The sequence below is a fragment of the Octopus sinensis genome, unplaced genomic scaffold (assembly GCF_006345805.1).
Source record: "Octopus sinensis unplaced genomic scaffold, ASM634580v1 Contig18132, whole genome shotgun sequence".
In the NCBI taxonomy this organism is placed as follows: domain Eukaryota; kingdom Metazoa; phylum Mollusca; class Cephalopoda; order Octopoda; family Octopodidae; genus Octopus; species Octopus sinensis.
This window is the reverse complement of record NW_021835571.1, coordinates 10,001-27,896: the sequence shown is the minus strand read 5'-3', so window position 1 is coordinate 27,896 and position 17,896 is coordinate 10,001. Positions and strand designations below refer to the sequence as shown.

Sequence of the window (17,896 nt, the reverse complement as noted above, 5' to 3'; positions counted from 1 at the left end):
ATTGTTGATGTGTTTATCTTTTCAAGTACAGAAATGGCATTCACTGGAAGAGAAAAGGCGTTTTGTGTGTTGGAGCGTGCATTTGTGAGAGAGTTCTCTAAAAAGTCACCAACGGCAATGCAGATTTGGACATGGCGCAAAAAGTTCAAAGAGTCAGGCTGCCTGTGCAGGGCAAAATGATCTGGACGACCACTAACATCGGAAGAGATAGTCGAGCACGCCTGCCAAATACTCTTGCGAATCCCCAAGAAGAACTAAGTCTGGAAACCCAGATTCCTCCAACGACAGTTTGGCGCTTCCTGAGAAAACGCTTGCTTATGAAACCTTACAAGCTGCAGCTTGTTCAGGTCATAACAGCAGATGACAAGCAAAAGCGCCAACAATTCTCTGTTGATATGCAAGAGAAACTTGATAAAGCTGAGTTCAAGAAACGTCTTGTTTTCAGTGCTGAGGCCACATTTCATCCGAATGGCAAAGTCAATAAGCATAAGGTTCACACTTAGGGCGAAGAAAATCCCATGCCACAATTGAGTATGAGAAGGACTCACCAAACGTGTTCTGCGCCATGTCCAAGAAGCATCTTCATCGCCCGTTTTTCTTTGAGGGAAATGTAACCGGCAATGTTTTGCTGTAAACGCTTCAGAATTGGTTAATGGATGAGATCTTTGCAAATGAACATGAAGACTTCTTTTTTCAACAGGACGGGGTTCCACCTCACTAGAAACACAGTGTGGAAGACTTGTCTCATGAACAATCTACGAGGGAGATGGGTCGGGCGTGCTGGTGATTAAGAGAATGTGATGTGGAAATGGCCGCCTCGTTCATCTCACCTGACACCTTTCGATTGTTTTCTGGGGTTATGTGAAGGGCCTCTTCCTTCAAACATAGAGGAACTCGAGCATAGAACCACTACCGCACTGGAGACTGTTACCGAAGACATGCAACAACGTGTTTGGGAGGAGCTGCACTACCGACTTCACCCTGTCTCAGGTGGTGCGCATATTGAACATTTGTAAAATCGCTCATGGAACCCACGAACCTTTGAGTTTCTTATTAAAAATTTGGAGGAATAGATCTTATGTTACAAAACACTAAGCCTGTTTAATTTCATTCGCTTTGACCTTGGTAGCTTCTGTGATATTTACATCTCAAATGATATCAAATTTTCTGAAACACCGGTATATATATATATATGTATATATATATATATATATATATATATATATATATATAATATATTATATATAAAGTATATATAGTATATAAATATATATATATATATATATATATACATACATATAATATATATATGTATATATTATATAGAATATATATATTAATATATATATATATAACATCCATATATTATATATAGATGTATATTACATATATATCTATATATTATATATATATATACATACATATATATATAGATTATTAATATATATATATATATATATAGATATATAATATATATATTATATAATACATACACACAGATATATATATATATATATATATATATAGATAATATATATATATATATATATATATATATATTACATACATACATACACACAGTCATATAAGTCTGAATGTACGTATGATTGTAAGCATATTATCAGTAGAAAAGTTACAGTCTCAGCTTACAGGTCAGAAACTGCATTTTGATATAAAGAAAAAGGAATTAGGTAAATTAGATAATCAAAAAGAAGGACAAATAAACAGGTAAAGAGGCTAAATGCATGACTTAGGATAATTACATTGAAAGCATTGAATGCTGTGACAGCAAATTCTTAATTATTTAAAACAAAAATCTGAAAAGAAATGTGACCGTTTCGTTTACAAAACCAAGTCTTAAAAACACAGCCATACCTGCGCATATATATATATTATATATACCGGAGTAACACATAAATGTGAAACAAGGTGGAAAAAGATACTCAAATACCAGTGTAGAGTAATATGCTTTATTTAAGCAGCAGAATCTCAGAGTAACAGGTTTTTTGAATTTTCTGCTGCTTTATATATATATATATATATATATATATATATATATATATATAATATATAATTTAGTGAATGGAAGAAATGGAGTTGAACGAAGATTTTACAGAATTCCTTTTATTACATTCTAACAAGTTTCAAAGGCCACAAATTTCCAAATTCTGATTGAATGAGGATACCATATTGCAGCTTTCTCTTCAGGAAAATCCAGGAATTACGATGTCCAAACAAAACAAAGGCGCAGCAAGCAAACCGAACAAGAACGCTCCGTAGGAGCCCATGAATTGGGGTATATATATATATATATACATGTATGCATACATACATACATACATACATACATACATACATACATGCATGCATACATACATACATACATACATACATACATACATACATACATACATACATACGTACATACATACATACATACATACACACACACATACATACATACATACATACATACATACTACAACATTACATACAAACATACATACATTCATACATACATACATACATACAAACAACATACATTCATACATACATCATACATACATACATACATACATACATCATACATACATGCATGCATGCATGCATGCAGCATGCATACATACATACATACATACATACATACATACATACATACATAAATACATCATGCATGCATACATACTATGTATGCATACATACATACATACATACATACATACATACATACATACATACATACATACATACATATTTTTTTTATTCTTAAACAAAACTATTATTGTCGGTGACTTTGAAGTTGCCTTAAATTAATCCATCGTCGGACTGGCCGAAACTTGAAAGTCACTATCAACACTATTCTTGTCTACAAATCATAAACTTGCACTCTTCAAAGACATAGAGTAAAGCATCGGGTGATGTTTATACGCATGAATGCTTCTGAGTCAAAAGCGGTTTTGGTTTACTTATCAAATACGTCTGGATGGACTTGTAGTGATTCTTGCAGGCATGAAGTGGATTCGATCCACCATAGCTACATTTAAATTAATACTTCGACAGAACTTTCTCACGGTAGAACAATGGTTTTTCTTCTGACACCAGTTTTACATTTTCCAGATGCCTTTTAGCTAGGCCGAAACAATGTCTTCACCACTTGACCATTTCTAACCTCTTCCACTTAACCAAAAGCTAGAATAGAGATATCAAAGACCTCCTGCCAAATCCATTGTTCTCAATGATATATCCATCCTTCTAGCAAGGATCCCAGGCAAAGAAGTTAATTAGTCATTTGCTGATAACTCAATTAGTCAGTCAGTTGGTGAGAACGGAGTCTGGTTGACAGGTTGGACAAAATGGCGTCTCTAAAGAAAAATGGGACGAGGAGAACAACGATGGTATCTTACCAATGGAACAGTTGTTTCGTTCCATACTCTCCCACTTTCTCTTCTCTACACAATATATTTCTTTACTACCCACAAGGGGCTAAACATAGAGAGGAAAAACAATGACAGACAAACGGATTAAGTCGATTATATTGACCCCAGTGCGTAACTGGTACTTATTTAATCGACCCCGAAAGGATGAAAGGCAAAGTCGACCTCGGCGGAATTTGAAGTCAGAACGTAACGGCAGACGAAATACGGCTACGCATTTCGCTAATGTTTCTGCCAGCTCCTCCTCGCCGCCGTCCTCTCTTCTCTACACAATAGCATATCCCCCTCTCTATGGTTAACTGCTTTACTGCTACAACGAGAACATACAGGTCGAAATTAACTTGTTCACTTCGCATGCTTTCGGACTCTATCACAACCTGCCCGTCTCTAAATACTAAATTTCTAAATCTCTCGTAGAGACATGTACGGTGGTGGGGCGATAGAATGGTTGTATACTGTCAATCTAACACGAACGTGACACCACCGCTGTTTCGTCCTAGGAAGCATCGACGCCTCCTGATGGCTTTGACACATTTTTCCTGTGTCCTTATATACATTTACGAAGGGGAGACAAATACCCCCAGCCGCCCGGGCTGCATCTAGGGACACGTGTTTCAGGATGATTGTCCTTCGTCGGTAAATAAGTATTTTCTTAAAACCTCATGCAGTGACCATTTTTTACATCTTACCAACAAATCTCACAGCTACAAATAATCTTTCACCGTTACAGACTCATGCACAGACACGCATGCATGCATACACATATATCTCTAGTCATAATCCTGCACATGCGCACACACGTATATGAGCATGCCTACACACATGTCCAATCACTTGAGGAAATACCAAAAATGTTTAGAGATACTTACTGACTAGATAACCGCACAGTAAGAGACCAATGCCAGCAAGAGTTTCGTTCAGGCCCATCCCCAGAGCGTAGTCCTCTAAATCGACAAGATCCAAGAAGATTACACCGTACTGAGAGTAAGCGAGTCCATTGAATAACATGAAAAAGAACGAAGTCAGGGTGATATAAGTCAATGTGTTGACGGCGATAAAGACCGACATTGCAATCCCACATATGATGATCGCTGAGGAAAAAATCACTATGCTCGGTAACAGTTTCGAATGAAGAAGCCAGGAACCCAAAAAACGTGCGATGATATCCCCTATTGAAGATATTGCGCTATTCCAAGCTCCTTGAGAGAGTGACAAGCCGTGCTGCATGCAAAAATCAGGAAGAATCGTCAGCATGACCATTGACGTACTAAGAAAGGTGGTCGCCGATATTAAAGCTAACATGTACATTTTATTTGCGGCTAAATTTCTCCAGCTTTTTAAATTAATTCCATGCTTTTCCTTGGACTCGGGTCGCTCCACTTCTATCGAACTGTCATCGTCATTTGGTATAGGGGAGTCATTCAACCGTGGTGAGTTTAAATGTTCTGGTTTATCGTTTGTGGAATCTTTATCACCGCTATTAGCGTCATCACATTCCGTGTCTTCAAAAGCTTTATTTGTTGTAGCAGTTGAATACAGATTGCATTGATCTTCTTTCCTCTCGTTATTTTGTGGCTGATTCGCATGGTTCTCGTTTGATGCCGGTGGATTTTTCTTGCTTTCAAAAAACGAGGCCGTTCGTATGGCTGCTCTTGTAGAATGGCTGGACATTTTGCAATTACCATGTGCGACGCCTGCTTTCATGCTGTAGATAAGTGCGAACGGAATACAGTGCATTTCGATGCCACACAGTAAAAGCAAACTATACCGCCAACCGTAAGATTCAATGAAGTATGAGATCAAAGGAAGAGCAAAAATAAAACAAACACCTTCACCAACACTGACCAAGGAGACCAACTGGCGACCAACGTTTGGAAAGTATGTAAAGAGAGCCACGTTCAGAGAGAAGTACACAAACGAACAGCCTTTGCCTAAAAAATAAGCCACAAGTAAAGGTTAGTATATTTTTTTCCCTATTTTTACTATAGGCACAAAGCCTGAATTTGGGGTGGGGCAAAACTAATTGATTATATCGAACCCAGTTTTTAACTGGTACTTATTTTCATCGACCCTGAAAGGATAAAAGGCAAAGTCGACCTCAGCGAAATTTGAACTCAGAACATACTGCTGAGCATTTCGTCCAGCGTACTAACGATTCTGCCAACTCACCGCCTTAACAATAATAATAATAATAATAATAATAATAATAATAATAATAATGATAATAATGATAATAATGATAATAATAATAATAATAATAATAATAATAATAATAATAATAATAATAATAATAATAATAATAATAATAATAATAATAATAATAATGATAATAATGATAATAATAATAATAATAATAATAATAATAATAATAATAATAATAATAATAATAATAATAATGATAATAATGATAATGATAATAATAATAGTAATAATAATAATAATAATAATAATAATAATAATTATAATAATAAGCTCAGATACCAGGAAACCCCAAAATGGCAGAAATTCAAAAGATAGTGCTCATGGGAACTGCTCATATCCTTCGCAAAATACTTTCAATATAATCTCAAGTTTTAAAACAAACATAATTTTCTTATGGTTTCTTAAACATTCTCTAGAACAACACTAAGTACAAAACCAAATATATGGCACACTAGGCATAACACCAACATGAACTTCCAACGTGTTGTCTCTTGAGGCCTCTGGGTGTGATTTGGAGCCAACTTGTACAAATGTAAGGCAAAAGTCAAACATCAAATAATAATAATAATCCTTTCTACTTGAGGCACAAGGCCTGAAAGTTTGAAGGAGGGGGACAGTCCATTATATCGACCCCAGTACTTGTTTTATCGACCCCGAAAGGATAAAAGGCAAAGTCGACCTGGGCGGAATTTGAACTCAGAACGTAGCGATGCGTGAAATACTGTTAAACATCTCGTCCGGTGTGCTAACGATTCTGCCAGCTCACCGCCATAATAATAATCCCTTCTGCCATGGGCACGAGGCCTGGAATTTGTGATATTTCTTTTATCGACCCTCAAAGAACGAAAGGTAAAGTCGACCTTGGTGGAATTTGAACTCAGAACGTAAAGAACCACCAGAAAGGCTACTCAGCATTTGAACGACGCACTAACGGTTTTGTTACCTTAGGTCCCGAGAAAATGTTAAATTATAAAATAGGAATTTGATTCTTAACGAAAATAAATTATCTGAATTGCCCTTTTAATGTGTTCCAATATTCATGTTGGTTAACTTGAGATAGAAAGGTAAATGAATGTATATAATATATATATATATATATATATATATATATATATATATATATATATATTATATATATATATATATATATATATACATTCATTTATATATATATATATAGATTCATTATATATATATATATAATATATATATATAAATGAATATATTACATATATATATTATATATTATATATTCAGTTATATATATATACATATATATATATATATATATATATATATAGATTCATTTATATATAATATATATATATAGATTCATTTGATATATATATATATATATATATATATATATATATAATATATATATATATAATATATATTATATATATAATTGTTATATTTCGGAATGGTCATTTTGCCAGTTTAGCCAATAAAAACACACGCACTATATATTTGGTGTTATTTGCTTCAGTGTTATTTATTTTTTACATTAATCTTAATCTTATTTCGGCCAGAGTTCTTTCGTCACACTCCTGTGACCGCATCAGTGGTCCTTTGTTTTCTTCTTTCTTATAACACTGAAGCAAAATAACGCCAAATATATAGTACGTGTGTTTTTATTGGCTAAACTGGGAATATGACCATTCCGAAATATAACAATATCTGTTTCAACACACGACTTTACATAAAAAATCTTGCACAACAAATATTTAAACGTATATATATATATATATATATATATATATTGTATAAAGGGCATTATTACACATAAATGCCTCACACTAGGAGGGACAAAGTCATTACTACCAAAAATTATACTAATCATACCCAAATGCAGTTTTTCAAAGCAAGACATTTAAAAATGAATTATGTTCTGTATCACCGTGATTTCACATACAACTGCGTCTAATGATCGTCAGCAGAACTGATTCTGAATACATCATAAATAAACCAACCTTATGTAGCGAAGACGAACAGACAACTGTTCACTCCGGCCAAGCACATGGAATGTTTATAAATCATATATCCGGTAAATGGCGGGCTTTTTACGAACTGCATGTCGGGTAATGAAAAGTATTTCGGAATAAGTTTAACAATTAAGGATAATCTCTTAATAAGGGATCTTAACAAGAAATTATCGGTAGCTAGCGTGAAAACCTCATAAAAGAAAAGAATCCGAAAATAATTTTTTTCTTTTGAACAAATTAATTATATCTATATTGTATAAAGGGCATTATTACACATAAATGCCTCACACTAGGAGGGACAAAGTCATTACTACCAAAAATTATACTAATCATACCCAAATGCAGTTTTTCAAATATAGATATAATTAATTTGTTCAAAAGAAAAAAATTATTTTCGGATTCTTTTCTTTTATGAGGTTTTCACGCTAGCTACCCGATAATTTCTTGTTAAGATCCCTTATTAAGAGATTATCCTTAATTGTTAAACTTATTCCGAAATACTTTTCATTACCCGACATGCAGTTCGTAAAAAGCCCGCCATTTACCGGATATATGATTTATAAACATTCCATGTGCTTGGCCGGAGTGAACAGTTGTCTGTTCGTCTTCGCTACATAAGGTTGGTTATTTATGATGTATTCAGAATCAGTTCTGCTGACGATCATTAGACGCAAGTTGTATGTGAAATCACGGTGATACAGAACATAATTCATTTTTAAATGTCTTGCTTTGAAAAACTGCATTTGGGTATGATTAGTATAATTTTTGGTAGTAATGACTTTGTCCCTCCTAGTGTGAGGCATTTATGTGTAATAATGCCCTTTATACAATATAGATATAATTATTTGTTCAAAAGAAAAAAATTATTTTCGGATTCTTTTCTTTATGAGGTTTTCACGCTAGCTACCCGATAATTTCTTGTTAAGATCCCTTATTAAGAGATTATCCTTAATTGTTAAACTTATTCCGAAATACTTTTCATTACCCGACATGCAGTTCGTAAAAAGCCCGCCATTTACCGGATATATGATTTATAAACATTCCATGTGCTTGGCCGAGTGAACAGTTGTCTGTTCGTCTTCGCTACATAAGGTTGGTTATTTATGATGTATTCAGAATCAGTTCTGCTGACGATCATTAGACGCAAGTTGTATGTGAAATCACGGTGATACAGAACATAATTCATTTTTAAATGTCTTGCTTTGAAAAACTGCATTTGGGTATGATTAGTATAATTTTTGGTAGTAATGACTTTGTCCCTCCTAGTGTGAGGCATTTATGTGTAATAATGCCCTTTATACAATATAGATATAATTAATTTGTTCAAAAGAAAAAAATTATTTTCGGATTCTTTTCTTTTATGAGGTTTTCACGCTAGCTACCCGATAATTCTTGTTAAGATCCCTTATTAAGAGATTATCCTTAATTGTTAAACTTATTCCGAAATACTTTTCATTACCCGACATGCAGTTCGTAAAAAGCCCGCCATTTACCGGATATATGATTTATAAACATTCCATGTGCTTGGCCGGAGTGAACAGTTGTCTGTTCGTCTTCGCTACATAGGTTGGTTTATTTATGATGTATTCAGAATCAGTTCTGCTGACGATCATTAGACGCAAGTTGTATGTGAAATCACGGTGATACAGAACATAATTCATTTTTTAAATGTCTTGCTTTGAAAAAACTGCATTGGGTATGATTAGTATAATTTTGGTAGTAATGACTTTGTCCCTCCTAGTGTGAGGCATTTATGTGTAATAATGCCCTTTATACAATATAGATATAATTAATTTGTTCAAAGAAAAAAATTATTTTCGGATTCTTTTCTTTTATGAGGTTTTCACGCTAGCTACCCGATAATTCTTGTTAAGATCCCTTATTAAGAGATTATCCTTAATTGTTAAACTTATTCCGAAATACTTTTCATTACCCGACATGCAGTTCGTAAAAAGCCCGCCATTTACCGGATATATGATTTATAAACATTCCATGTGCTTGGCCGGAGTGAACAGTTGTCTGTTCGTCTTCGCTACATAAGGTTGGTTTATTTATGATGTATTCAGAATCAGTTCTGCTGACGATCATTAGACGCAAGTTGTATGTGAAATCACGGTGATACAGAACATAATTCATTTTTAAATGTCTTGCTTTGAAAAACTGCATTTGGGTATGATTAGTATAATTTTTGGTAGTAATGACTTTGTCCCTCCTAGTGTGAGGCATTTATGTGTAATAATGCCCTTTATACAATATAGATATAATTAATTTGTTCAAAAGAAAAAATTATTTTCGGATTCTTTTCTTTTATGAGGTTTTCACGCTAGCTACCCGATAATTCTTGTTAAGATCCCTTATTAAGAGATTATCCTTAATTGTTAAACTTATTCCGAAATACTTTTCATTACCCGACATGCAGTTCGTAAAAAGCCCGCCATTTACCGGATATATGATTTATAAACATTCCATGTGCTTGGCCGGAGTGAACAGTTGTCTGTTCGTCTTCGCTACATAAGGTTGGTTATTTATGATGTATTCAGAATCAGTTCTGCTGACGATCATTAGACGCAAGTTGTATGTGAAATCACGGTGATACAGAACATAATTCATTTTTAAATGTCTTGCTTTGAAAAACTGCATTTGGGTATGATTAGTATAATTTTTGGTAGTAATGACTTTGTCCCTCCTAGTGTGAGGCATTTATGTGTAATAATGCCCTTTATACAATATAGATATAATTAATTTGTTCAAAAGAAAAAAATTATTTTCGGATTCTTTTCTTTTATGAGGTTTTCACGCTAGCTACCCGATAATTTCTTGTTAAGATCCCTTATTAAGAGATTATCCTTAATTGTTAAACTTATTCCGAAATACTTTTCATTACCCGACATGCAGTTCGTAAAAAGCCGCCATTTACCGGATATATGATTTATAAACATTCCATGTGCTTGGCCGGAGTGAACAGTTGTCTGTTCGTCTTCGCTACATAAGGTTGGTTTATTTATGATGTATTCAGAATCAGTTCTGCTGACGATCATTAGACGCAAGTTGTATGTGAAATCACGGTGATACAGAACATAATTCATTTTAAATGTCTTGCTTTGAAAAACTGCATTTGGGTATGATTAGTATAATTTTTGGTAGTAATGACTTTGTCCCTCCTAGTGTGAGGCATTATGTGTAATAATGCCCTTATACAATATAGATATAATTAATTTGTTCAAAAGAAAAAAATTATTTTCGGATTCTTTTCTTTTATGAGGTTTTCACGCTAGCTACCCGATAATTCTTGTTAAGATCCCTTATTAAGAGATTATCCTTAATTGTTAACTTATTCCGAAATACTTTTCATTACCCGACATGCAGTTCGTAAAAAGCCCGCCATTTACCGGATATATGATTTATAAACATTCCATGTGCTTGGCCGGAGTGAACAGTTGTCTGTTCGTCTTCGCTACATAAGGTTGGTTTATTTATGATGTATTCAGAATCAGTTCTGCTGACGATCATTAGACGCAAGTTGTATGTGAAATCACGGTGATACAGACATAATTCATTTTTAAATGTCTTGCTTTGAAAAACTGCATTTGGGTATGATTAGTATAATTTTTGGTAGTAATGACTTTGTCCCTCCTAGTGTGAGGCATTTATGTGTAATAATGCCCTTTATACAATATAGATATAATTAATTTGTTCAAAAGAAAAAAATTATTTTCGGATTCTTTTCTTTTATGAGGTTTTCACGCTAGCTACCCGATAATTTCTTGTTAAGATCCCTTATTAAGAGATTATCCTTAATTGTTAAACTTATTCCGAAATACTTTTCATTACCCGACATGCAGTTCGTAAAAAGCCCGCCATTTACCGATATATGATTTATAAACATTCCATGTGCTTGGCCGGAGTGAACAGTTGTCTGTTCGTCTTCGCTACATAAGGTTGGTTATTTATGATGTATTCAGAATCAGTTCTGCTGACGATCATTAGACGCAAGTTGTATGTGAAATCACGGTGATACAGAACATATTCATTTTTAAATGTCTTGCTTTGAAAAACTGCATTTGGGTATGATTAGTATAATTTTGGTAGTAATGACTTTGTCCCTCCTAGTGTGAGGCATTTATGTGTAATAATGCCCTTTATACAATATAGATATAATTAATTTGTTCAAAAGAAAAAATTATTTTCGGATTCTTTTCTTTTATGAGGTTTTCACGCTAGCTACCCGATAATTTCTTGTTAAGATCCCTATTAAGAGATTATCCTTAATTGTTAAACTTATTCCGAAATACTTTTCATTACCCGACATGCAGTTCGTAAAAAGCCCGCCATTTACCGGATATATGATTTATAAACATTCCATGTGCTTGGCCGGAGTGAACAGTTGTCTGTTCGTCTTCGCTACATAAGGTTGGTTTATTTATGATGTATTCAGAATCAGTTCTGCTGACGATCATTAGACGCAAGTTGTATGTGAAATCACGGTGATACAGAACATAATTCATTTTAAATGTCTTGCTTTGAAAAACTGCATTTGGGTATGATTAGTATAATTTTGGTAGTAATGACTTTGTCCCTCCTAGTGTGAGGCATTTATGTGTAATAATGCCCTTTATACAATATAGATATAATTAATTTGTTCAAAAGAAAAAAATTATTTTCGGATTCTTTTCTTTTATGAGGTTTTCACGCTAGCTACCCGATAATTTCTTATTAAGAGATTATCCTTAATTGTTAAACTTATTCCGAAATACTTTTCATTACCCGACATGCAGTTCGTAAAAAGCCCGCCATTTACCGGATATATGATTTATAAACATTCCATGTGCTTGGCCGGAGTGAACAGTTGTCTGTTCGTCTTCGCTACATAAGGTTGGTTTATTTATGATGTATTCAGAATCAGTTCTGCTGACGATCATTAGACGCAAGTTGTATGTGAAATCACGGTGATACAGAACATAATTCATTTTTAAATGTCTTGCTTTGAAAAACTGCATTTGGGTATGATTAGTATAATTTTTGGTAGTAATGACTTTGTCCCTCCTAGTGTGAGGCATTTATGTGTAATAATGCCCTTTATACAATATAGATATAATTAATTTGTTCAAAAGAAAAAAATTATTTTCGGATTCTTTTCTTTTATGAGGTTTTCACGCTAGCTACCCGATAATTTCTTGTTAAGATCCCTTATTAAGAGATTATCCTTAATTGTTAAACTTATTCCGAAATACTTTTCATTACCCGACATGCAGTTCGTAAAAAGCCCGCCATTTACCGGATATATGATTATAAACATTCCATGTGCTTGGCCGGAGTGAACAGTTGTCTGTTCGTCTTCGCTACATAAGGTTGGTTTATTTATGATGTATTCAGAATCAGTTCTGCTGACGATCATTAGACGCAAGTTGTATGTGAAATCACGGTGATACAGAACATAATTCATTTTTAAATGTCTTGCTTTGAAAAAACTGCATTGGGTATGATTAGTATAATTTTTGTAGTAATGACTTTGTCCCTCCTAGTGTGAGGCATTATGTGTAATAATGCCCTTTATACAATATAGATATAATTAATTTGTTCAAAAGAAAAAATTATTTTCGGATTCTTTTCTTTTATGAGGTTTTCACGCTAGCTACCCGATAATTTCTTGTTAAGATCCCTTATTAAGAGATTATCCTTAATTGTTAAACTTATTCCGAAATACTTTTCATTACCCGACATGCAGTTCGTAAAAAGCCCGCCATTTACCGGATATATGATTTATAAACATTCCATGTGCTTGGCCGGAGTGAACAGTTGTCTGTTCGTCTTCGCTACATAAGGTTGGTTTATTTATGATGTATTCAGAATCAGTTCTGCTGACGATCATTAGACGCAAGTTGTATGTGAAATCACGGTGATACAGAACATAATTCATTTTTTAAATGTCTTGCTTTGAAAAACTGCATTTGGGTATGATTAGTATAATTTTTGGTAGTAATGACTTTGTCCCTCCTAGTGTGAGGCATTTATGTGTAATAATGCCTTTATACAATATAGATATAATTAATTGTTCAAAAGAAAAAAATTATTTTCGGATTCTTTTCTTTTATGAGGTTTTCACGCTAGCTACCCGATAATTTCTTGTTAAGATCCCTTATTAAGAGATTATCCTTAATTGTTAAACTTATTCCGAAATACTTTTCATTACCCGACATGCAGTTCGTAAAAAGCCCGCCATTTACCGGATATATGATTTATAAACATTCCATGTGCTTGGCCGGAGTGAACAGTTGTCTGTTCGTCTTCGCTACATAGGTTGGTTTATTTATGATGTATTCAGAATCAGTTCTGCTGACGATCATTAGACGCAAGTTGTATGTGAAATCACGGTGATACAGAACATAATTCATTTTTAAATGTCTTGCTTTGAAAAACTGCATTTGGGTATGATTAGTATAATTTTTGGTAGTAATGACTTTGTCCCTCCTAGTGTGAGGCATTTATGTGTAATAATGCCCTTATACAATATAGATATAATTAATTTGTTCAAAAGAAAAAAATATTTTCGGATTCTTTTCTTTTATGAGGTTTTCACGCTAGCTACCCGATAATTCTTGTTAAGATCCCTTATTAAGAGATTATCCTTAATTGTTAAACTTATTCCGAAATACTTTTCATTACCCGACATGCAGTTCGTAAAAAGCCCGCCATTTACCGGATATATGATTTATAAACATTCCATGTGCTTGGCCGGAGTGAACAGTTGTCTGTTCGTCTTCGCTACATAAGGTTGGTTTATTTATGATGTATTCAGAATCAGTTCTGCTGACGATCATTAGACGCAAGTTGTATGTGAAATCACGGTGATACAGAACATAATTCATTTTTAAATGTCTTGCTTTGAAAAACTGCATTTGGGTATGATTAGTATAATTTTTGGTAGTAATGACTTTGTCCCTCCTAGTGTGAGGCATTTATGTGTAATAATGCCCTTTATACAATATAGATATAATTAATTGTTCAAAAGAAAAAAATTATTTTCGGATTCTTTTCTTTATGAGGTTTTCACGCTAGCTACCCGATAATTTCTTGTTAAGATCCCTTATTAAGAGATTATCCTTAATTGTTAAACTTATTCCGAAATACTTTTCATTACCCGACATGCAGTTCGTAAAAAGCCGCCATTTACCGGATATATGATTTATAAACATTCCATGTGCTTGGCCGGAGTGAACAGTTGTCTGTTCGTCTTCGCTACATAAGGTTGGTTTATTTATGATGTATTCAGAATCAGTTCTGCTGACGATCATTAGACGCAAGTTGTATGTGAAATCACGGTGATACAGAACATAATTCATTTTTAAATGTCTTGCTTTGAAAAACTGCATTTGGGTATGATTAGTATAATTTTGGTAGTAATGACTTTGTCCCTCCTAGTGTGAGGCATTTATGTGTAATAATGCCCTTATACAATATAGATATAATTAATTTGTTCAAAAGAAAAAAATTATTTTCGGATTCTTTTCTTTTATGAGGTTTTCACGCTAGCTACCCGATAATTTCTTGTTAAGATCCCTTATTAAGAGATTATCCTTAATTGTTAAACTTATTCCGAAATACTTTTCATTACCCGACATGCAGTTCGTAAAAAGCCCGCCATTTACCGGATATATGATTTATAAACATTCCATGTGCTTGGCCGGAGTGAACAGTTGTCTGTTCGTCTTCGCTACATAAGGTTGGTTTATTTATGATGTATTCAGAATCAGTTCTGCTGACGATCATTAGACGCAAGTTGTATGTGAAATCACGGTGATACAGACATAATTCATTTTTAAATGTCTTGCTTTGAAAAACTGCATTTGGTATGATTAGTATAATTTTTGTAGTAATGACTTTGTCCCTCCTAGTGTGAGGCATTATGTGTAATAATGCCCTTTATACAATATAGATATAATTAATTGTTCAAAAGAAAAAAATTATTTTCGGATTCTTTTCTTTTATGAGGTTTTCACGCTAGCTACCCGATAATTTCTTGTTAAGATCCCTTATTAAGAGATTATCCTTAATTGTTAAACTTATTCCGAAATACTTTTCATTACCCGACATGCAGTTCGTAAAAAGCCCGCCATTTACCGGATATATGATTTATAAACATTCCATGTGCTTGGCCGGAGTGAACAGTTGTCTGTTCGTCTTCGCTACATAAGGTTGGTTTATTTATGATGTATTCAGAATCAGTTCTGCTGACGATCATTAGACGCAAGTTGTATGTGAAATCACGGTGATACAGACATAATTCATTTTTAAATGTCTTGCTTTGAAAAACTGCATTTGGGTATGATTAGTATAATTTTTGTAGTAATGACTTTGTCCCTCCTAGTGTGAGGCATTTATGTGTAATAATGCCCTTTATACAATATAGATATAATTAATTTGTTCAAAAGAAAAAAATTATTTTCGGATTCTTTTCTTTTATGAGGTTTTCACGCTAGCTACCCGATAATTCTTGTTAAGATCCCTTATTAAGAGATTATCCTTAATTGTTAAACTTATTCCGAAATACTTTTCATTACCCGACATGCAGTTCGTAAAAAGCCCGCCATTTACCGGATATATGATTATAAACATTCCATGTGCTTGGCCGGAGTGAACAGTTGTCTGTTCGTCTTCGCTACATAAGGTTGGTTTATTTATGATGTATTCAGAATCAGTTCTGCTGACGATCATTAGACGCAAGTTGTATGTGAAATCACGGTGATACAGAACATAATTCATTTTTAAATGTCTTGCTTTGAAAAACTGCATTTGGGTATGATTAGTATAATTTTTGTAGTAATGACTTTGTCCCTCCTAGTGTGAGGCATTTATGTGTAATAATGCCCTTTATACAATATAGATATAATTAATTTGTTCAAAAGAAAAAATTATTTTCGGATTCTTTTCTTTATGAGGTTTTCACGCTAGCTACCCGATAATTTCTTGTTAAGATCCCTTATTAAGAGATTATCCTTAATTGTTAAACTTATTCCGAAATACTTTTCATTACCCGACATGCAGTTCGTAAAAAGCCCGCCATTTACCGGATATATGATTTATAAACATTCCATGTGCTTGGCCGGAGTGAACAGTTGTCTGTTCGTCTTCGCTACATAAGGTTGGTTTATTTATGATGTATTCAGAATCAGTTCTGCTGACGATCATTAGACGCAAGTTGTATGTGAAATCACGGTGATACAGAACATAATTCATTTTTAAATGTCTTGCTTTGAAAAACTGCATTTGGGTATGATAGTATAATTTTTGGTAGTAATGACTTTGTCCCTCCTAGTGTGAGGCATTTATGTGTAATAATGCCCTCTATACAATATAGATATAATTAATTTGTTCAAAGAAAAAAATTATTTTCGGATTCTTTTCTTTTATGAGGTTTTCACGCTAGCTACCCGATAATTTCTTGTTAAGATCCCTTATTAAGAGATTATCCTTAATTGTTAAACTTATTCCGAAATACTTTTCATTACCCGACATGCAGTTCGTAAAAAGCCCGCCATTTACCGGATATATGATTTATAAACATTCCATGTGCTTGGCCGGAGTGAACAGTTGTCTGTTCGTCTTCGCTACATAAGGTTGGTTTATTTATGATGTATTCAGAATCAGTTCTGCTGACGATCATTAGACGCAAGTTGTATGTGAAATCACGGTGATACAGAACATAATTCATTTTTAAATGTCTTGCTTTGAAAAACTGCATTTGGGTATGATTAGTATAATTTTGGTAGTAATGACTTTGTCCCTCCTAGTGTGAGGCATTTATGTGTAATAATGCCCTTTATACAATATAGATATAATTAATTTGTTCAAAAGAAAAAATTATTTTCGGATTCTTTTCTTTTATGAGGTTTTCACGCTAGCTACCCGATAATTTCTTGTTAAGATCCCTTATTAAGAGATTATCCTTAATTGTTAAACTTATTCCGAAATACTTTTCATTACCCGACATGCAGTTCGTAAAAAGCCCGCCATTTACCGGATATATGATTTATAAACATTCCATGTGCTTGGCCGGAGTGAACAGTTGTCTGTTCGTCTTCGCTACATAAGGTTGGTTTATTTATGATGTATTCAGAATCAGTTCTGCTGACGATCATTAGACGCAAGTTGTATGTGAAATCACGGTGATACAGAACATAATTCATTTTTAAATGTCTTGCTTTGAAAAACTGCATTTGGGTATGATTAGTATAATTTTGGTAGTAATGACTTTGTCCCTCCTAGTGTGAGGCATTT

At 33.6% G+C, this 17,896-nt stretch overlaps 1 protein-coding gene across 1 annotated transcript in view; it reads right to left on the bottom strand.

Annotated features, from left to right (window-relative positions):
• Nucleotides 1-4,027: 4,027 nt before the first annotated feature.
• Nucleotides 4,028-17,896, bottom strand: part of LOC115231307 — a 20,172-nt gene continuing 6,303 nt past the window's right edge. Inside the window, exon 3 of the mRNA XM_029801363.2 lies at nt 4,028-5,365. Coding sequence (XP_029657223.1) covers nt 4,290-5,365 — 1,076 coding nt within the window. The 3' untranslated portion in view covers nt 4,028-4,289. The remainder of the gene's footprint in view (nt 5,366-17,896) is intronic.